The sequence below is a fragment of the Pristis pectinata genome, chromosome 14, assembly GCF_009764475.1.
Source record: "Pristis pectinata isolate sPriPec2 chromosome 14, sPriPec2.1.pri, whole genome shotgun sequence".
Taxonomy (NCBI): Eukaryota; Metazoa; Chordata; class Chondrichthyes; order Rhinopristiformes; family Pristidae; genus Pristis; species Pristis pectinata.
Window position 1 is genome coordinate 40,236,289 of NC_067418.1, and position 23,294 is coordinate 40,259,582.

The window sequence follows — 23,294 nt, forward strand, 5'->3', positions numbered from 1 at the left end:
TTATTTGCAAAACACATGCAGGCAAAAGCTATAATTTTAGCCTAATGTAGATCTACTTCCTTTCTAACCCTCTGAATTAGGACGCTGTAATTCAAGCCAAATGTATCAGTTCAACTGTTTGTATGCCTGAGATTGATAAACCCAATGAAGGACTTTTCCAATAGACTTCACATAAAGATAAATCTCACCTCTTATACTACAGAGTCACTCTGACTACACATAACCATAAAAACAGTACATCATGTGCAATATTTATAATCCCCAAAACTTAACATAGATCCCATTAAATATGACAATTATCACAATTATACATTATTTCCAAAATATTCCCAAATATCACAAACACAACAATAACAATTTCCAATTTAATATTTTCTTAATGCTTCCCATCTTCGTGCCTTCATGCACATCACATCTGTCACTGCAGTTCCCTGGGGACATTGGACCTCTCTTTCTCACTGCTGATCTTGTGCAGCGAGGAAGGCGTCACCTCTGACCTTCCCCTCTGGATGGTTTCCAATACACGCAACTCAGCTATCAGGGTTCATGTCCGGGAGATTCATCCCACTGCTCGCTCTCACACAATTCCACAAGGACACAAGTAAATAGGAGCAGGTATAGGTCATCAAGCCTGCCCTGCCATTCAGTATGATCATGGTTGATCTATGCTGGCCTCAACTCCAACTGGATCTTCTAGTGATCTCTTATGCATGCAATTGTTGCTTATGTTGACCCAACTTCTATGTTTCTTCTCTGGAAAAGTTCTTTTGTTTCTTTTGCCTGATGGTCCAAGCCAATCACCCTATTCAGATGGCCAGTATTGTGATCACCAGACTCACCTCCATGGAGAAAGTCAATGGCCTTCACCGTGCTTTGCTTCCCAGCCATAACTTTTCTGGTCTTCTAGTGAAAATGAGGCTATCAATTTCACATTCACCACGGTCATGCTGTTAGAGTGGTTGCTGTTTGTTCCAGTGAGACCTTTGCTGTGACCTCTAGACCCCATGGTGCATCTGAAGCCCATCTTGTTAATAGTTCTCTTGGGTGAGCTAATTCACTCCACAGCTCAAGTTGCTCCAGCATCTCATCATCTAATACAGCATTTCTTTGAAACACATGATTCCCCACTTTGAAAGACCTGACCAAATCAACGTCCATGATTGTGGATACATTGCTCAAGGCCATCACCACGATAGGTAACTGGGTGCATCAGTCTCCTCTGTCAATCCAATCTGTCCTGGGTCTGTCCTGGAACCTGTCGACACTGCCTAAACAAAGAGTGCTGCACACTAACCTGGCAACTTGGCCTCTTGTTGCTCTCTGATTGCAGCGCACGGATGGTATCCCACAAGAGCTGTCGTACAACCTTGTCCATTCGAGTCCAAAGAAAACAGGAACTACCATCCTTAACAGCAGTTGCCTCCTTCATAATGTGCCCTAATCGGTCGTAAATTAAACATCTGGCCACCTTGAACAAGCATTCCAAATGCTTGACAGTGGTGACATCGGGCAGTAGATTCTGGGTCAGCCATAGCAAGACCTCTCAGCCTGTCCACCCTCATGACCTGCACCCTTCTCACCACTGGCACCCACTGCTTTCCCTCTAAACACACTGCAGCATCTACATGACTTGGTCACAAAGAAGATCATGCTACCGTTACCATCTGTGGGGGCTTGCTTCTTGCCCAAACTCAGGGCAGTACCCTGCAATAAATTGTTTCACGTTCTTCAGTGTCCTCTCCATTCTCCTGGCTATTCTGCACACTCCCTCGAATTCCAGATCCAGTGGGTCAAACAGCTTTGCTTGGATTCCCTCATTTTCCAGCCCACAAACCAAACAATCCCACAGAACTTGATCCGAAAAAGTCTGAAAGTTCCTCCTTTTAGCTAGGGGCTGTTTTACACCACTGCCCACTCGCATCCAAAAAAAACAGGAACTGCCGTCCCTCACAGCGGTCGCCTTCTTCAGGGCACGGCTCACACCCACACACTGTTCCCTATATGGTTGCAATTGAAACATCTGGCAACCTTGGATGGGCATTCCTAGTCCGTGACAACAGCAGCAAGCAGTAGTCATGGGAAGCCTCCCACCATGTCCACAGTCATGGCTCGGAGCTTTCCTGCCTCTGGGACTCAGGTGACCTACTTCCCTCTGAAAACATTGCATGCGACTTGGCCCTGAAGGAGAATGCATATTACCCCGTCGTCTCTTCTTGTACAAATCGAATGTATAACTTGCATAAGTCTCTGAAATTACTGCATTGAAATTTCCCATCAAAGTCCTCAGAATATCCTCATAGGAAGTCTCATTCATGGTTCATGGCAATAGTAAGCTCACTAGCAACTCTTACACCTCCATCCTGCTTCTAATAGTAGTACCACCTTCCTCTTCTCATGTGTGACCACATTATTCTGTATACTGCCCTGGGATCTTGATGATATCATTTGCTCTCAGGGAAGTCTCCACCCATTCCATGTACAGCTGCAGTCACACAATCTTCCACTTCAGTGACACATCCCACTAACATTACCTCCATCCTGTTTTCTTTACCCTTGCACTTGGTTACTACCTTCCTACTTCTTCAACAGCAAGATCCCATCCTATTTCTCCAACCCACTTGAAACCCAAGGGCTTTCAGGTTAGGGAGCTGTGAGTGGCCCTCCTCTGAACCTTACTCAAACTTTGTCACTTCAGAGATCGAAATGGAAAAGTGTGTTCAAAAGAGGCTTAACTAGAGTCTTAGAAAAGGACACTTTAGCCCTTGTAGTTTTATACTGCTATACAACTTATAATACCCTATTGCCTTCAGACGCAGATTGTACATAGTCAGTCACATGCATTACAGGCCTTCCTTGTTTAAAAATCTCATGTATTACAGGATTTATTCTATCACCAGTTTTTAAATCTGGACCAGACATGATACATGCATACTTTTAGCTCTACCCAAGTGATAGATGCTATTACTGACAGCTGCCAGATTAGGCCCCATTCCATCGCTGCAACTTGATCAGATTGCTATCTTCCTGCACCAGTTCACAAAGGGTTATGTGTCCTCCACAAACTTGTGAGCAACACCATTGTCCAGGTCATTACTGTCGGTCGTGAAGACCAGAAACCCAACATGGGCCTCCGCATAACCACAGGTAACCAGTCTTCACACAGGGCTGTTTCCATTAAAAACAAATCTAGATCGCTTATCCAGTGCATGATCTATCTTGCTATCCCACAGGATTTTTTCTTGGAAAGTAACTTATTGTACACCACTCCTGAAAGAATAAATAATACTGGCATTTCCTTCGAATATTCCATCAAGAAACCGTGCCGAGAATGACCGTAAATGCACGTTCTTTGAGCAGAGAAAAAGTGGTGGGGGCGGAGGGGAGGGGGGTGTGCTGAAGGGCTATCCTGCTATATTACTTTTCTTTCATATCCAGTTCATACCCAAGGCTTGCACAACAATCATTAAAGCAAATTGTCAAAAGAAAGAATAACTAAGTCACATCAGTACTTTATGCTGATTCATTTCAATTAGCCATCAAGTAGTTTAAGAAAAGAATTAACATTTTAAACCTTCAAAACAAAATGTTCAGGAAGGAAATTGTTACAGTTCTAATATTATTTCTTCAGCTTTTGCAAAATGTTTATGCAAAAACCTTGAACAGACTGCTGCGCTTATGAAGACAAAGGCCATGCAACTGTTCTCAGGCAGATCATGCATGGAAGCACTGTGAGAGAAGGATGTTGAATAAATGAGAGTCTCGCACAGAAAGTAAACAATGTCACATGGCTAGACATGAAGCAACATTTGGAACCGACATAGTGCCTCAGTGCCAGATTAATTCAATCTGTTAAAGGGGAAATGGTTGAAGTGATGAGTGTGAAGACTGATGATAATATAGACAATTACCGGAACTATCTGTTTCCAGCCTTGTACTCAAGATGGTCAGATTCATTCATCCGTTTACAGAAAAATTAATTATCTTACAGATAATTGTTTTTAACATTTTTTAAAGGTGAAACAAGCACGAACAGACTTTGTCTGTCTGTTTTTTTTTGTGTGTGCTTGCCTTAATCCCAATACAATGAAAATGAAGGAAGCAATCTGAAAAGCATTCAAGTCATTTGGATTGAGAATGGAATGTGGTGGGTATTTGTCACAAATATATTCTAAAAAGGCAAAGCTCATTGCAGCTGTGTGTGCTGACCTGACCCCAGATCCTGATCTCCAATTCGCAAGACGTATCTTTTTCTTGAACAGGAATGAACAAGTACCTCAAGGATTATGCCAAATGCTACAAATTGGGGCAGATCTGTGGGCATCATGACCTTTCTTGTGCAAAGGGAATAACTACTGTAAACATTTTTCAAAGAGAGACATTAAGGTTAAAGTCTGACCTTTGACACCAAAACCTGTCTGCAATAATTAATTCAGGCGCCTCTAAATCCCAGCATTAAGACTGAATGTAGATTTATTTGAAGGGGTTTTCTTTCAACTTGTTCAGTTGCAACTACAGCAGCATTTTCAGGAAAGACTATTCTGGTATAAAGAAAAGAGTTTATTAGTGGTCCTTTATTCTCATTCTTCACTATACTGAGGCCTTTTCATATTTTAGCTTGACACTTTTCCAAACCAGCTTGGTCTTGAGAATGCATGCTTTCAGCTGGAGTGAACGTTCCTTGTACAACGTGGTCACACTGCACTCCAAGTAGACCAACACTGATTGTTTATCTGATTGTAAGCATTTTATCCAGTATTACTAGTGTAACAAGCTGATGCAGGTCTAGCACCCAGTAGTTAATGGACAGACTCTAGATCTTGAAGCTATTGGGGTAAGTTTACCCATATTGTGCCTTACTTACAGTACTGATAAAGCCAGTGATAACTATTGCCTTCCAGTCTACCTCTTTATCCTATCAGATCCTTCCTTTTCAAAGCCTTCTTTCTGGGGAACCATCTCCCTGCCTTCTATTATAACGGGTTAGACAATGTTCCTGATTAAAAGCAATTAAAACCAATTTCTTAAAGCTAAACTACCCTTTACAAAACTAAATCATATTTATATCCACTTAAGACCAGACATAGGAGCAGAATTAGGCCATTCGGCCCATCGAGTCTGCTGTGTCACTCGATCATGGCTGATTTAATTTTCCCTCTCAATCCCATTCCTGTGCCTTCTCCCCATAACCTTTGATGCCCTGACTAATCAAGAACCTATCAACCTCGGCTTTAAGTATACACAATGACTTGGCCTCCACAGCTGTCTGTGGCAATGAATTCCACAGATTCACCAGCCTCTGGCTAAAGAAACTCTTCCTTATCTCTGTTCTAGAGGGATGTCCTTCTATTCTGAGGCTGTGCCCTCTGGTCCTAGACTCTCCCACTACCGGAAACATCCTCTCCACATCCACACTATCCAGGCCTTTCAATATTTGGTAGGTTTCAGTGAGATCCCCCCTCATCCTTCTAAACTCCAGCGAGTACAGGCCCAGAGCCATCAAACTCTTCTCACACGTTAAACTTTTCATCCCCGGGATCATTCTTGTAAACCTCCTCTGGACCCTCTCCAATACCAGCACATCCTTCCTTAGATGTGGGGCCCAAAACTGCTCACAATACTCCGAATGTGGTCTGACCAATGCCTTATAAAGCCTCAGTATTACATCCTCGCTTTTATATTCTAGTCCTCTCGAAATGAATGTTAACATTGCATTTGCCTTTCTTACAACCCACTCAACCTGCAAGTTAACCTGTAGGGAATCCTGCACTAGGACTTCCAAGTCCCTTTTGCACCTCCGATTTCTGAATTTGCTCCCTGTCTAGAAAATAGTCTACGCCTTTATTCCTTCTACCAAAGTGCATGACCATACACTTCCCTTCGCTGTATTCCATCTGCCACTTCTTTGCCCATTCTCCCAAGTCCTTCTGGAGACTCCCTGCTTCCTCAACACTACCTGCCCCTCCACCTATCTTTGTATCATCCGCAAACTTGGCCACAAAGCCCTCAATTCCGTCATCCACATCATTAACATAAAATGTGAAAAGCAGCAGACCCAACAGCGACCCCTGGCGAACACCACTAATCACCGGCAGCCAACCAGTAAAGGCCCCTTTATTCCCACTCTTTGCCTTCTGCCAGTCTATCCATGCTGTACCTTTCCTGTAATACCATAGGTTCCTATCTTGTTTACCAGCCTCATGTGTGGCACCTTGTCAAAGGCATCCTGAAAATCCAAGTAAACAACATCCACTGACTCCCCTTTGCCTATCCTGCCTGTTACTTAAAAGAATTCCAACAGATTTGTCAGGCAAGATCTCCCCTTAAGGAAACCATGCTGACTTCGGCCTATTTTATCATGACCTTCCAAGTACTCTGTCATCTTACCAACCACTGAAGTCAGGCTAACTGGCCTATGATTTCTTGTCTTTTGCCTCCCTCCCTTCTTAAAGAGTGGAGTGACATTTGTGATTTCCCAGTCCTCCGGAACCATTCCTGATTCTAGTGATTCTTGAGAGATCACTACTAATCCCTCCACAATCTCTTCAACTAACTCTTTCAGAACCCTGGGGTGTAGTCCATCCGGTCCAGGTGACTTATCTGCCTTCAGACTTTGCAGTTTCCCAAGCACCTTCTCCTTAGTAATAGCATCTGCACTCACTTCTGCCCCGACTCTTGCAAACACAGAGCTCATCACAACATATGTTTCATCCATCACTATCTTGGATATACCAATCTGAATCTGCTATCCAGCTGCAGCTAATAGAACAAATTTCCACTGCAAAAGTTATTGTAATAATCTTTGTAGAAAAAAGTAGCAAACCTTTACTATTCTACTTAATTAGGCAAATATTTCTGTTTTTCCAAGTCAATAACACTAACCGAGCTTTCACTATAAATATATAGCATTTTCAGGACAAATACAGCATAGGTTAGCATCAGTTTAATGATTTTTTTTACACACAGTTTCAACAACTAGTCTGTGCCCCAACTTCAGAACAGCATTATCTACAGGATCAGAGACTCATTCAGTATTTAACATAATGCAATTCCCACAGTGCTAAATCAGGGATAGCAGTTTGGTATGGACCCATAATCTCCAGTATCAAGATGGAGGCAGAGAAAACCCAAGTTAAAGGGTTAAATTAACAAGGGACTTATTCATTAGCCTGGGACGGATTTGAGCCCCGTTCCCATAAATCAAAGTACAATATATTACCTTGTAGAATAGTGCACTATTAGTAATAAACCCAGTTTATTTTTTGCGAAAAGTCATCAAACTGCTCCTCATGATTAGAATAGTCTGTATTACTCCATAGGTTATTGTTACTCAGAGGCTTGGATGTTGCAGGTAAGTTCCAGCCATTCTAAATTAGAACTACAAACATCTTAAATGCCAGCAAGTCAGTAATACCTATGCATGTGTGGTGAAGTATGGAAGTCTTAAATATATTGGGCAGGCATGGTAGTGTAGTGATTAGTGTAATGCTATTACAGCGCCAGCAACCCAGGTTCAATTTCAGCCACTGTATGTAAGGAGTTTGTACGTTCTCCCCATGTCTGCATGGGTTTCCTCCGGGTGCTCTGGTTTCCTCCCACATTCCAAAGGATGTACAGGTTAGGAAGTTGTGGGCAGGCTACCTTGACGCCGGAAGCATGGTGACACTTGTGGGCTGCCCCTAGAACACTCTACACAAAAAAAGATGTATTTCACTGTGTTTCGATGTACATGTGACTAATAAAGATATAATGAAAATATCTTATACTCTGCAAGAGGAGACACTATACATTTATAAATGCCTCCTCACTGCATCCAAGGTCAATCCTGCTGAGGATCCCCGACATAGAGTCATACAGCACGGAAACAGGCCCTTCAGCCAAACTGGTCCATGCCAACCAAGATTCCCATCTAAGCTAGTCCCATTTGGCCATGTTTGGCCCATATCCCTCTGAACCTTACCTATCCATGTACATCTCAGCTGTGGAATTAATTCTCCAATCCTGTGCTGGTTTAAGCTGAGTGCAATACTTTCAAAGGGAATTTCTTTTAATTATTTTAGTTTTGTTTAATATTTTTAATTATTTATGTGAAATTAGGGGATTGTATTTACCTTCATCTTTTTAAAAAATTACATTTTTAGCATTTACAATAGTTTTTATACCTTTCTGAATGTCATTCAGAAACATTAATAAAATGTTTGACTTCTAACTGGGGACAGGCTTTTGCCAGCTGTTAAAGGCTTTCAGGCAAGTTTCGGTGGAGGGGATGGGTCTTCCACAGTGTGCTTCTAGAGGGCAGAAGACATTGTAACTCCTTCTCCTCCAACTTGCACACCATTCTGCTTTGGATATGTATCACCTTTCCTCCATTACCACTGGGTCAGAATCCTGGAACCCAACCAGGTACCTTACTGTGTTTTTGGATGTTGCACACCAGCAAGCAATGCCCTTGAAACTCAAAACCAGGTAAGTTCAGGCATGGAGAACAATTGTGGGTAGAGCCATGGAGAGATACAGCACAGAAACAGGCTCTTCAGCCCACTGAGTCCACGTCGACTATCAACCACCCATTTATACTAATGTTATGCTCATCCAATCCGAGAGTGGGCCCCTGATAGCAACATCTAACTCCTTATGTATTTGGCTTATCCAACACAGTAGATTCACCATTTCCCATTGTGAATTGGTGTAATTACTATGTGTAATCCATGGTTTGTCAGTTAGTTTATTTTAAGTATAATAAAATATCAATGTAAATACATTACTTCTCTCAAAGCTGTGGAAATATTTTAATTTGAAAAGTGTTTATCTACATTAAGGGTGGTGATCTGAAACTGTTGAATTCAATATTAATCTGTTCCACTGAAGCCCAACATGAGGTCAAGGAACAGCACTTTATCTTCCATCTTGGCACATTGCAGTCATGCAGACTTAAAATTGAATTCAGCAATTTCAGATAACCAGCCTTTCCAGTTTCTGTCAGAACTGCCCAGCTCTAATGCAAGGTCAGAACTCGCCAGGTTTGATACAAGATCATCCACATGTAACATTAACTCAGTTTTCCTCTCCCCAGAGATGCTGCCTGAGATACCAAGCTTTTCCAGCATTCTCTCGTATTTCAGATTTCTGGCAACTATATTCCAGCGATCTGCACTCATAGACCCGGCATGTAGTTTTTGCTCTAACTGCTGCCATTCATCCTCCTCTATTTACACTCCCCCAGACTGATCAGTAAGGTTAACTTTGTAGGCAACAAATCGCATCACCTGGACAACCCTGGTCTCCACTCTGTATTGGACATTTCCTTCGTTCTCTCCACCACTCCCCCAATTTTTCTCACTTTTCCACCTCTGATGAAGGGTCAATGACCTGAAAGGTTAACTCTGTTTCTCTCTCTGTAGTTGCTGCCTGACCTGCTGAGTATTTCCATTTTATTTAGCACCACTCTAGGCAAAGCAACCTGCTTCACTGAAAAACCATCCAGCATCATAAATGTTCATTCCTTTTACCTGTAAAACACAGTGACTGCTTTGGGTGCCAATGACAAGATGTGCCACAGCAATTCACTGTGGCGTCCTGAACAGCACTTCCAACACCCCAAAGTGCACTGCCCAGAAGGGCAAGGGAAGTAGATCCTTCTCACCCAACTCGCACACCATCCCGCTTTGGATATATATCACTTTGTTCCCATCATCACTGGACCAGAATCCTGCAATCCTATCTGACACCACTTTGGAAGCACCTTAACCACATGGACAGTAGTGGTTCAAGAAAGCAGACCACTTCCATTCTCCCAAGGGCAAATTGGAATGGGCAACAAATGTTGCCTTGCCATCGATACCCCCATAAAATGAATGAATTTTGTTTAATTATGTCATATGAATTGCCTAATGCTTCTCCATCCAACATGTAACCATCCAAAATTCTAAAACTTCCATCAAATCCCACAAGCTATGTAACCATGGTGGGATTATGACAGAACCAGACTCTATCCCTCATCCTAGCAAGGACATCATTAGGAACACCAGCCAGGAATGTTCTCCCAGAAATTTGGCACCAAAGGTTGTGGGCTGGAAGGATGGGGGGGGGCATGATGCTGGTGGGGTTGAGAACCATTAGTATGCTGGTACTTTTGATAGAGTCGGCAATCTGAAAGGGGATCAAGTGGGCAACCTCTTCTATTGTGCTCAGTGACTTCCTGCACAGATTCACTGAGCAGCTAGAAAGAAGCCAAAAGCAGTATCAATAAGTGTAAGTAATATTCGGAAAGAGAGTTAAATAATAGAAGACCCCAGCAATCTCCCAGAAGTGGTTTAGTCCCTCTCCTTTGATCAGCAGCTTGATATTAGTAATAGGTTTATTTTTGTCACATGTACCAAGATACAGTGAAAAGCCTTTGTCTGTATGCCATATAGATGGATCATCCCATACATAAGTACATCAAGTTAGTAAAAAGGAAAACAGAATGCAGAATATAGTGTTATAGTTAAAGAGGAAGTGCAGTGCAGGGAGACAAGTAAAGTGCAAGGGCCATGACAAGGCAGATTTGGAAATCAAGAGTTCATCTTTTAGCACACGAGAGGTCCAGGTGGAAAGGAGAAAGTAGAGGGATCCAAGCCTTCAAAAGAGTGTTGGTTGACACTGTGAATGAAGAACAAAGTGAGTCAATGTCATTGGTTCCATCTACCCCTCTACTAATGACATGCTTATGTGAGAGGTTATGCGCTTGTGTCTGGTTTTTGAATGTAACCATGACTACCTTGGTAGTGTCAGAGCCCAAGCTTAATCATCCCATTTAGTTTTCCCACTGGTAAATTAACTAGGCTTGTTTTAGAGGGGTTCTGGATTACTTGCTTAAGCAGGCATCAGGCACCTTTCATATGTTAGTAAGTAGCCCTTCACCTGTGTAAGAACCACTGTGAAATTGGTCTGTGATAAGTGGAACTGAGCAGGCTCCACTCACAGGTCTAGAGTAGCTGTTTTGGCCCAGGCAGAGGCTGCCACCATCAGGCAGATTTTTTGTTTAAAAGAAAAAAATTATTTTTAAAAGTACCAATGGCCAAGCAACCATTCGGAGCAGGAAGGCTCTTCCTGGACAGTATCCCAACCAGAACCCTCCCAACATCCATCAACCCTTTTGGCCCCACCACTGCAATTGGTGCCCTGCACTGGAGTCCACCCCAGTGCTACCTCCCCATAAAGTGCATCTCTCTCCCTGGTGAGGGGAATGGACTGTTCAAAGGAGCTCCTGTTCAAAGGAGCGACCTGAATATGGAGTGTGAAAGAGGTGTATTCAGGATTTCCAATTAGTATTTAGCATGAGCATGTCACTGCCACATTGCCGCCATCATGCCCAAAACGTAACAATGTTGAATAGCTAACCCCCAGCCCCCAGCACCACCCCTCCCTCCCATCCCCCAATATACAAAATGCTCTTTGTCCCAATCATTTAACACACTGAGGTGCTACATAACCAATGCCAAAATTTCCAAGGAGTAATAATCTGATATTCCTCCCTAATGCCACCCCCCTCCCTCCACACACACAACCCTTGGTTAGTTCCGTAAAACTCAAGTTAAACATATTATTGTAATATTGCAATCTTCTTTATTCAACTCTGACCAGTTGCATTCCACAGATGGCATTCCCATGTACCCAGCAGACCAGAAATAATTGCCTTCCATAGAGAGCCACATCATCTTGTTTATAGTTATTTTTGCAACCCTGTTACAGCTTGAGCCAGATATTCACATTACTTCTATTCAAAAGAAGATATGCGGTGCAGCATTGGTTGCTTTTGAAAGAAGTGCTGTCCATAAAATCACTGGCATTTCCTTGCTATGGCTGTGGCCAAAGCGACATGGACCAGACCAGTGCACAGACATGCCATTTATCCCACCCAAGGCTGTGAAAAATTACTTCTACTGTTGGTGACCTTATCACATCAATTGTTGATAGCAACACTTCTTCCACAGTCTTACCGAAAGATAAAAATCTTTATAGCCAAATGAGGCTCAACATCAGAAGCCTCAGCAAAAACAGATTATTGCAGTTTAAACCACTTGAATGGGAGGCTGTGAAAAGAGAAGAGGAATGCTCTTCCAATCTATAACTGATCGAAACAAATGGCTCAGATTTTGTAATCATCAGCATGGTTCCCAATTATCTCTTGACCAAGTTCCCACCAGCTTTCTCACATCCCTCATCAACAGCCTCCTGGACAAAGCATACCCTATTCTCAGCAGCAAGGCCTTGGGTCACAGCAGGTCTTTTCATGTAAATCCCATCACATGAGGTGGGGGTGGAGGAGGCAGGTGGCTACAAAATTTCTTCAAAAGCTTTGACAGCTGGCTGAGCCATGCTCTCAGCTTAGCCAGCTGTCAAAACACAGTGTTTTTGAAATGTTTCTAATACATATATGAACATTACAAAACTATTAAAATTTAATCAAACTATCAAAAGTTTGAAATTAAAAAGAATTAAGTAAGAAATACCCCAAGCACAAATACATTTATGAGCATTTAACTAAGCTCAAACAATTAAAAACATCTGAAAATACTGTGTCTTACTTTAATTGTTCCCAAGTTTTCCAAGCAGATTCCTCAGCATAAGTGCAAGGGAAATGCCCTAGTTACACTCTGTGCTGGAATGTAATCCTCAAAACAATGGTGGCTGACTGCCAGGAATTTCAAGACATCCACATTCACATCTACTCGTGCGGGAATCTCAAACTCGTTGACACTTACATGGGGAAACAGCCAGCTGCTTTATGCAGAACTGCTGCCAGCACTTTCCAGCAAACTCCAGCCCATTCAGTTATTGCAGGTAAATGTCTCAATGGCTTTCTTTTGCCTCCTTAATTACATGGGACACCTTCCAGTATGTCACACCCTGTACCCACAACCTCTCCATCTTGTGTGGCTAATATGCATTTGCTACTCCCAGATTTGAGTGCTTATTCTCTTATTGTTGGTATAATCAAATTCTTACATTTTTTCCTTCTTTCTCAATTGAAATAGAGGCAGAGAAAGAGAGAAGGAGATAGATAAGGTGAAAGATACACAGAATAGATAGATAGACAGATACAGACAGAGAGAGACAGACAGAGAATGAATAAAACAGGTCTCACAACATTTAAGTAGTATCTAGATGAGCACATCATCAGGAGTGATGTGAACATCATCATCAAATGTAGGAGTGAATGTCACCAGTAGCCTGTCCTGGTCCAACCACGTAGACGCCATGGCCAAGAAAGCTCACCAGCGCCTCTACTTCCTCAGGAGGCTAAAGAAATTTGGCATGTCCCCTTTGACACTTTTATCAATGCACCATAGAAAGCATCCTATCTGGATGCATCACGGCTTGGTATGGCAACTGCTCTGCCCAGGACTGCAAGAAACTGCAGAGAGTTGTATACACAGCCCAGCACATCATGGACACCGGCCTCCCGTCCATGAACTCTGTCTATACCTCTCACTGCCTTGGTAAAGCAGCCAGCATAATCAAAGAACCCACGCAGCCCAGTTATTCTCTCTTCTCCCCTCTCCCTTCAGACAGAAGATACAGGAGCCTGAGGGCACATACCACCAGGCTCAAGGACAGCTTCTATCCCACGGTGATAAGACTACTGAACAGTTCCCTTAGATGATGAGATGGACTCTTGACCTCACAATCCACCTTGTTATGACCTTGCACCTTACTATCTACCTGCAATGCACTTCCCTGTAGCTGTGACACTTTACTCTGCATTCTGTTATTGTTTTTACCCTGTACTACCTCAATGCATTGTGTAATGAATTGATCTGTACAAACAGCATGCAAGACAAGTTTTTCACTGTACCTCAGTACAAGTGACAATAATAAACCAATACCAATACTTTGAGGGTGGATTATTAACTGCACTCTGTCTGAAGCTAAAATGGAAGGGTAGGAGTTGACACTGATTGATGTGGAGAGCAGCCAATCAGAATCAACAAAGATATTCGCAGGAATCATTCATCAGACCCTGATTGAAGACCTCATTTACCTCAGATGCTGGAGCAATTTTTCTTAAAAGCCCACAGATCCTTTTGGACCTGGCCAAACCTTGGTACACCAGAACACAGGCTATAGCAAACCAGTCAGTTCCAGGTAGGAGCCAGCCTCAGGACAAATAACTTTTCATGGAGACTGAGGCAGTTCAGACTTCCTCAGATTTTAGAGTTCCGAGGCAAGAACGTAAACTGATGCAGGGACATGGGCCCATTGAGACAAGTTAGAAGAAATGCCGGCCACTTTTATTTTCTTTAATTCCATTAATTTTAATCAAGTATAAAAGCAGAAAATGTTGGGGATACTCAGTAGGTCAGGCAGCATCTATGGAGAAAGAAACAGATAATCTTTCACCAAACTGTCATGGACCTGAAACAAAATCAATTTCATTACTTTGAGAATTTTTATAGTGTTTTCTTGTTAAGTTCTAATTTGTTATTTAATTTTTATTTGTTGATGTTATTTGAGCACCTAAAACTACCAGTTTTCTCTCTCAGTTCTGATGAAGGGTTTACAGCATGAATTTTAACTGCTTCTTTCTCCAAGATGCTCCCTTACTTTGAATGTTTCCAATATTTTCTACTTTTATTTCAGATTTCCTGCATCTGCAGTATTTTTTTTAATTTCACACTGCAGAATTTGGGAGTTTATCAGCTCCAAACTGGGTTCACCTTTGCTCAGGAGATCTGTTCAGCTGAAGGGAAGCAGGAGATCCACCAGGGTAAGTGCTTCTGTTGCCAGGGCAGCAGCATCAGAGGTGCTTCCCTCAGCCCCTCAAGGAAGCCTGCTGATCGATCTGTCCCTCTTCATGATTGTCTGGCCCAGCCCCGCAATCTCTCCCCAAATTAAGCACCAGTGTTTGTCAGTTGCTGGTTGGGTGTCGTAAATGTTGCCTTCTGCCACAGACTTTCTCACCCTGCATTCCATACAATGGCAGAAGGTGATCGAGGTGGGGCTTGAACCTGTCAGAAGCAAGTCCACTGCAGTTACCTCAGTCAGTAGATCAGCTGCTGCTGTTCACCTTTTGCCTCGGGTCCTTTATAGACATCAATCCCTGATTTTCTTCCACTGGGCAGCTCCCATTCTGCTCTTCTCGGGTTTCCCAATCAGTGGCCATGCGATCAACTGGATTTCCACCCCAGGGCAGCCCACAGCAAGAGAGGAAAGGCTGAAATAAATGAGCCCTTCCAATTGCCCAGGATTGCCATTAGAGCACATGCACCAACCCCATCCATCATGTGAGAGTAGATGCAGGAGGAGGGAACCAGCCCCACACTTGGGGCTTCCACTGTGCCCATTGACTGGCCAGTCCCAGCTTCCTATGTGATTGCTGCTGGCTCTCCCTGTCAGCTTCCCAGACAGTGGCCATGAAGAAAGTGTTACGTCATTTCTACAATTCCCCAGCATGAGGTTCCGTCAGCTCCCACCCAGTGCTCACAGCTGCTGCAAACAAAGTCAAGCCAGGGTGATTGATGCTACTACAAGTCAGGTGTCAGTGTGCTGCTGTTGGCCAGTCTGTTTAAGTTATGATTCCAAATCAGACTTGGGGACAAAGTAAGGCTGTGCTCTGTCAAGGCCTGATAACAAGCTGCCACTAGTCACAAACTGGCTGACTCCAAACTGCGTTAGAGCGCTTTTAGGTCTCACCAGGACTTCCCATTTCCACCATTTTCATGCTTCTCTGTTGCTAATGAGTGCAAATGCCTGGCCTGAACACAGCAGGGTTGTTTTCTCGTCGAAGTTACATCAGTTAAGCAGTGTTTTCTCCCCAGTGATACCAGCTGGAGACTTGATCAGTGTTGGTGACTGGACCTGAATAAGCTGATCAGCACTAAGCGACCAACAGCTTGTTGACTGGAGCAGGAGGAAGTCTGTTGCTCCCACTGTAGAGTTCAAAGCAGGTGAGGACTGGGACAGAGGAGATTCAGAGAAAAGGTGATAAAGCACCAAGCGTGGGTTTTCATTGAGCCAGGAGGAATGTCATTTAGCTGCTCAGTCTCAATTGCCAATGGGTGACGGATGCTCCATCCCTTGGTACTTCAAAACCACATTGGGATCCTATTGACTTCTTTAACAGTAATGCATTGATTACAACAAACAATCTGCTGGAGGAACTCAGTGGATCAAGCAGAATGCTGCTGAACCCGCTGAGTTCCTCCAGCAGATGGTTTGTTGCTCCAGATTCCAGCATCCGCACACTCTTGTGTATCCATGTACTGACTGTAGTTACTTAATTCTGCTTTCTGCTCTGTAGCACCTTCCATTTTATCCTAATAGATCTTTCGCAATGGAATGAACAACTGCCTGGTTTTGGCCAACACTCCTGCTCAGTGTTTGTCATTGGGAAGTTTTCTCAAAAAAGAAAACCTTAACCAATCACCAATTTTAGCAAATAAGGACAGAGGCAGATGAATTACTAGCAATATTACTTGTCAATGTCAGTAGAATGGGAAAAAGTCAGCTTATCACTTTGAGGAGTGGCCTCTGAGAATCTGGAACTCAGAGACACAAATTTCAGTCAACAAATGCCAGCAAAAGCTCCATAAAAATATGAATGCTACAAATTAGTTAAATAAACTTATTCACAGGGATATTGCAAAATTCCAAACATTATCAATAGTTCATTACAACTCTTAGTGGAAAATTAGTCAGGAAAACATCACTGCAACACCTTGAGATTGGAATAACAATCTAGAGCAACAGCAACCTTAATTTGTATTGACTGATTCATTAAGATGCAGCTTCTCCCCATCTTACAAAAGAGACTGACACTGAGCCAGAAGTTAGAAAATTTAAAGATGAGAGAGGCCAGAAAGAGCAAGATGATTTTGGACAGAAATAGTCATGGATAGGAAGCAGGAAAACCCAACCTGGATGAATGACCCCAGATTTCTTGTTACCAATAACAGATTAATAGTTTTCAATATAAGCACTTAGAGTGACAAAGATGCAAGTTTAGCACATGTATACATCACACTGGGCTCTCTGCGTGAGAATTTCCAAGGTCAGTCTTGCCAATTAGTTGCAGCAGGTTCCTGGCCTGAGGGAGCGCACTGACAGACGCAGCGATAAGATAGTGCGATAGTGGGACCGGTGTAATATTAGGATGGATGGATGCCTCATAGTTGGTGAGACTTGATGGACCCGTTTCTGGATTGTGTAACTTGACAGTATGTAGAGCTTAAAGTTGTTGACTGCTTTCTAAAAAATGGTTACTGCTTTGTTAAGAATGGAAAGCACCTCTGGTTTCACATGGAGGCAATGGAAAATGCACAGCAAATGATGCCAGGTACCCCCCTCCCCCTGCCCCCCAACTAAAGGAAGGTGGATTCTCTGCTACTTTGACTTTTAACCTAGTTCTGACTGGGGTTATCTTCATCTCTCCCTTCTTCACTCTCTACGATACTGAAAACAGTTAGAAATTTAAACTAGCAATAAAGCTACTTTATTCATGAAATAACTTGCAGAGCAAACCAGCATCCTTACGGTTATATTTTTTCCAACAGTTTCCTCCTGTTCAAACACTATTGCAACACTCATAACATGAAACATTGCTTAAAGGGGTAACGGCATTAAAGGAACAATTATTCTCCACAGACCAATATTTATTGGTCCTGTGAGCCATTCCCTCCAACTACCCGTGCCATTTCTGGGACCATCCACCAGCGCTGTGTTTTTGTGACTTGCACTGGGTGTGGGGAATGCCAACACATTCCTTACATTGGTCTTGTGTGTAGAGAGAGGAATTTAAAATGTTAAAAGGTCACAAGGCATATCAGAAATCCTAAGCAATTAAAAGTGAATTTTAATAAACTGCTATCTTCAGTGTGCCACGTGACCGCGCGACATTGTGTTAGAATTTTCTCCTACCGCTTCCTGCCGCTCAAGGCTGGCTGACAGCCAGACGGTGATCCAACTAGTCCTGGCACCCACCCAACTTGCGATAATTAACCTGGCAAAGGAAAGTCCGCCGTGGTCAGGGGTGCAGTCACGAGGTGGGTGGTGACCAAGCCAGGCCGAAGATCCGTCGCCAATCCAGCACAGAGGAAAACCCGCTCCATAAAGTCTGCTTGGCAAGAGCTGCCTGCCAGAGTAAACATAGTTACAAACACTCTGAAGGCAGATGAGGAAAAAAAAGATTAATAGCCTCAAAGAGTCTGCCAAGGTAAAGCGAGTCAGCATTTCACTGCATCAGGCAGCAGGGCAAATTATGCATGCCACAGTGAATTTCCTCTCACTTCATTACACCCTGCCTGGGATCGCATGCTAAACTCTCAGAAAATAACTCTTTTCAACCTTTGGCCCCTCCGCCAACATTGGCCGGAACTTTTATCTCTCACCTCAGGAGAACGCAGAGCTTGGGTGGGGTGAGGACTGTATGCATTGTGACCCACAAGACGTCACGGTTCAATGGGATGAGGCTGGATAGGCCAGAGAGTTTTACGCTGCCAGATCACGGGGAATAACAGTGGCACTTGTGGGTGGCCAGCTTTTAGTGGATGGCCTGTTCCTGTTACTGTCTTGTGTTATTGCCAATTCAAGCAGAAGCTGTTGCCATGTGACCATTTTCAAAGAACTTCCACAAAGCAACCTTCCAACCAACTTTACTTATTGACATTTACCCATTAATTTGCCCTGGGATAGAGGGTACACACACTTGTTCTCAGGTATGCGTTCTGCTCTTTCTAGACTTTCAGTACTTCAAACTCTATGACCTGGGTTGCTGAATAAGGAAGCATACATCAGAAGGGATTAGGCCTGACTGGGATGTGGGCCCCTTTACATTGCTTAAATAATTTTAACAGACTATGTTCAACCTAACATGAAGGCATGCATGGGGGCGGAGTTTGGGTAGGCTGAAGCTGAAGGCTTCTGCATAGAGAAATTCACTTTCTGTTATTCTTCCAGAGCCCTCCAACCCATTGAAGAGAGCCGGCTTACACAGTGAACAATGAACTGCCAAGTATTTTCAAGGGAGTGCTGGATCCGTCTCTGACCATGTCACATCAGACAAGAATTAAAGTATTCATAAGAACCTAATTAAGAACCTTAAAGTATTCATAGAATCATAGAACAGTACAGCACAATACAGGCCCTTCGGCCCACAATGTTGTGCTGACCTTTAAACCTCGCCTAAGACTATCTAACCTCTACCTCCCACATATCCCTCTATTTTAAATTCCTCCATATGCTTATCTAGCAGTCTCTTGAAACTGACCAATGTACCTGCCTCCACAACCGCCCCAGGCAGCGCATTCCATGCCTCAACCATTCTCTGGGTAAAACACCTTCCTCTGATATCTCCCTTGAACTTCCCACCCATTATTTTAAAGCCATGCCCTCTTGTATTGAACATTGGTGCCCTGGGAAAGAGGTGCTGGCCGTCTGCTCTATCTATTCCTCTTAATATTTTGTACACATCTATCATGTCTCCCCTCATCCTCCTTCCTCCTCCTCTCCAAAGAGTAAAGCCCTCACTCCCTTAGTCTCTCCTCATAATCCATACTCTCCAAACCAGGCAGCATCCTGGTAAATCTCCTCTGCACCCTTTCCAATGCTTCCACATCCTTCTTATAATGAGGCAACCAGAACTGGACACAGTACTCTAAGTGTGGTCTAACCAGAGTTTTGTAGAGCTGCATCATTACCTCGCGGCTCCTAAGCTCGATCCCACGACTTATGAATGCTAACATCCCATACGCTTTCTTAACTACCTTATCCACCTGTGAGGCAGCTTTCAGGGATCTGTGGATATGGACCCCCAGATCCCTCTGCTCCTCCACACTACCCAGAATCCTACCATTAACTTTGTACTCCGCCTTGGAGTTTGTCCTTCCAAAGTGTACCACCTCACACTTATCCAGATTGAACTCCATCTGCCACTTCTCAGCCCAGCTCTGCATCCTATCAATGTCCCTCTGAAACCTTCGACAATCCTCTACACTATCCACAAATACCACCAACCTTTGTGTAGTCTGCAAACTTGCCAACCCACCCTTCTACCCCCTCATCCAAGTCATTAATAAAAATCATGAAAAGCAGAAGTCCCAGAACCAATCCAATCTGAATGCACTCCCTCCACCACAACCCTCTGCTTTCTACAGGCAAGCCAATTCTGAATCCACATGGCCAAGCTTCCCTGGATCCCATGCCCTCTGACCTTCTGAAGAAGCCTACCATGTGGAACCTTGTCAAATGCCTTACTAAAATCCATGTCGACCACATCTACTGCACTACCCTCATCAATCTGCCTGGTTACCTCCTCAAAGAACCCTATCAGGCTTGTGAGACATGATCTGCCCTTCACAAAGCCATCCTGGCTGTCCCTGATCAGACCATGATTCTCTAAATGCCCATAGATCCTATCTCTAAGAATCCTTTCCAACAGCTTGCCCACCACAGACATCAGGCGCACTGGTCTATAATTCCCTGGACTATCCCTACTTCCTTTTTTGAATAAGGGGACAACATTAAATCAGGGCTAAAGTGATTAGCAAGTTTTCATCATCCAAGGGGGATGGAATGTTTTTCCTTGGATAACAAACCTTTCAATTCCCCCCCCTCCCCCCCCCAATCCCCACCAAAATTGGCCACCAATCCCCACCAAAATTGGCCAGGGCTCTTACCTCGTTTCTTACTTGCCTCAACAGTTCTCCCCTGTTCATCAACTTGCCAGATCATTATGACAAAGAATGGAACTTATTGGTGGCCAGCTTTCAGTGGATGGTCTGACTCCACCACTCTCTCCCTAGCAAGGACGGTTTTCCACCAACATACCTAGGAACTCCAGATACTGTGCGAGTCTTTGGTACAGTCAAACCTTCCTCATGAACCTATGAGGGTGAGCAGAGATTCTTTTCTTGATTGCCTTGAAAGCTCTCATTTCAACTGCTGAAGTTGCATCCATCATTATGGTGAAGACCATGTTCACCCAAATTTAATTTAAGAGAAAGAGATTCAGGATGTAAGCTTTAAGTCATTTATAAAATAAGTTGGGGTTTTACAATTGAGCATTTGGTGGCATAGACCATTGTAATGATCAGAGCTTGAGATATGGAATGATAAAAGCATGGCTTATTAAATAGCAAATTCCACCCTCCCAATAATGGGATAATGAGGTGATTGTCAGCTGTTCCTGCACAAGAGTTTCAGGATAAATTCAGTGGGGTTTTCTCACATGGATCTGAGTAAGTCATTATAGATGCAAATATCTCACGGACAATTTCTCAATGAGCAGATAGAATTGCTCCCTGAGCGACTGGGATATTTTGACTTTGTTGACAGCCCTTTTCTACCTTCTCCTCCTTGGTCTTCTAACACCTGCCCACGCCCTGCATGACCGCTGCCTCTTGTCCCAGTCCCATTGCTTAAGGGGATGCCGCAAACTGGTCTGTGGAAAAGCCGACACCACACCCTGGACACTTTTGCAACCTTGAAGGAATTGAAGGAAGTGCCAACTTTTATATAAAGATTGCAGCAGCTGGTGGAAATCAGACAGCATATAACCTGACCATATTTGATGGTCCCTTAAATGTTATGAGTGGGGATGGGCAGATGCGGAGGAGGGGCTTGGATGCGGAGCTGGGAGGAGTTGGATGAAGGGGGCATGCCCCCGACTACTGACTCATGTTCAGCTGGGTAATGCTATGAGGAGGAGGTAGCTGCAGCATTGAGCAGCAAAGTATCAGTAACAGAGTCAAATCGGTAGCGACGATTTGTAATACAAGTATTCCATGCTTCTGAGCTGAAGGATGACTTTCCCAACGTCAACCATCGCCTTCTAGCTGGAAGATCACGCAGGCAAGATGCTCACAGGTCTCTGTTCTCATCCATCTCTGCACACAAGCGCATGCATGTGGCTAACATTGACCTGCCTTACAACGTTTCTGCCCTGTGAGAAATCATAAAGAGATAAAGCGCAGAAACAAACCAAGTCTGCAGTGGCCATCAAGCACCCATTTTTAGACTAATCCAACCCTAACCCATTTTATTCGCCCCTCATTCCCATCAACACTCCCCAATTCTATCACTCATCCAAATATTAAGGGCAATTTACAAGGAACGATTAGCTTAACAACCAGCACATCTTTGGAATGTGGGAGGAAACCAGAGCACTGAGAGGAAACCCATGAGGTCACAGGGAGAACATGCAAATGTCAAACAGACAGCACCCAAGATCAGGATTGAACCCGAGTTGTTGGAGCTGTGAGGCAGCATCTCCACTAACTTTAAATTGACATCTCCCCAGTTATCCACCTAATAGCTCATGGGAAATCACTACCCTAAAGATAACTCATATATTACAGAGAGACAGCATCTCAGCATACCGACTACACATTTCCCCAGTACTGCTCCGTGTGTTTATTCGAACCACGCCATTGATGTTTGAAGGCACAAGCGATGAGTTTGCATGTTTTACACCCAAGATTACATAACTACATCACTTCCACTGGCTGGCGATAGTGAATTCAGTTCCCTCAAATGACCCATATTTACTGACAAAACAAGTTTAAGATAAATCAAATAGTGATTTGATTTTTGAAAGCAACACTGATTGCACTTGCTTTTTACAAAGGAAATGTCACAAATGCTAAAGGTTAAAGAGAAAGATAACTGCCCACTTAGGAATTTAATTTCCTTCCCCAACACGCACTGAAAAAATATTTTCCTTTTTGCAATTAATTTTATTTTTAAGCAGGATATTAATTATGTTAAAATAACAAAAAATACATTTTGACCAGAAGACAACCAAAAGAAAGCATTATCTATGAAGTCTCTCAGAAGTCCCTTGGGAGTGCCTTTCCTTATTTAAAACTGCTTGCTATAGAGAAGTCGGAAACAAGGGCATGACAAAACCGGTCTCTTGCACTGTCAACAGTAGGACAGAGAACAGTGGTCTATACCCCTCCCTAATGATTTCTCCACAAAGTGCTTGTTGTCTAATAAGGAATGTTGAAGTCTAAAACACCAACAAAGTGCCTTGAGAAACATCAGTGTCTCCATTACTAATGTTGGGATTATGTGACAAACCAGAAGGGATACTTTCCCTTTAAAGAAACATCAATAAGATTTTTTCTGTTGAGAATAGTTACTGTACTGTGAAACTAGACTTTGGTATATTGTTTGAGGTCAAATCACAGGTCAGAATACAATTCGGTTTTAGTGTCCAGTACTGTATTCTAGATAGGACATAAGTGCCTACAGTATTCAGCAGCTGTTTCCCATTTAACAAACTCTTAATTTTACAGTAGTGCCATACATGAACT

At 43.3% G+C, this 23,294-nt stretch overlaps 1 protein-coding gene across 2 annotated transcripts in view; it reads right to left on the minus strand.

Moving 5' to 3' along the window:
* LOC127577878 (uncharacterized) overlaps positions 1-18,395 on the minus strand; it is a 90,228-nt gene extending 71,833 nt beyond the window's left edge. For both annotated transcript variants that reach the window (XM_052029515.1, XM_052029514.1), the window contains exon 1: positions 17,899-18,395. In XM_052029515.1, coding sequence (XP_051885475.1) covers positions 17,899-18,210 — 312 coding nt within the window. In that variant the 5' untranslated portion in view covers positions 18,211-18,395. The remainder of the gene's footprint in view (positions 1-17,898) is intronic.
* Positions 18,396-23,294: the final 4,899 nt, after the last annotated feature.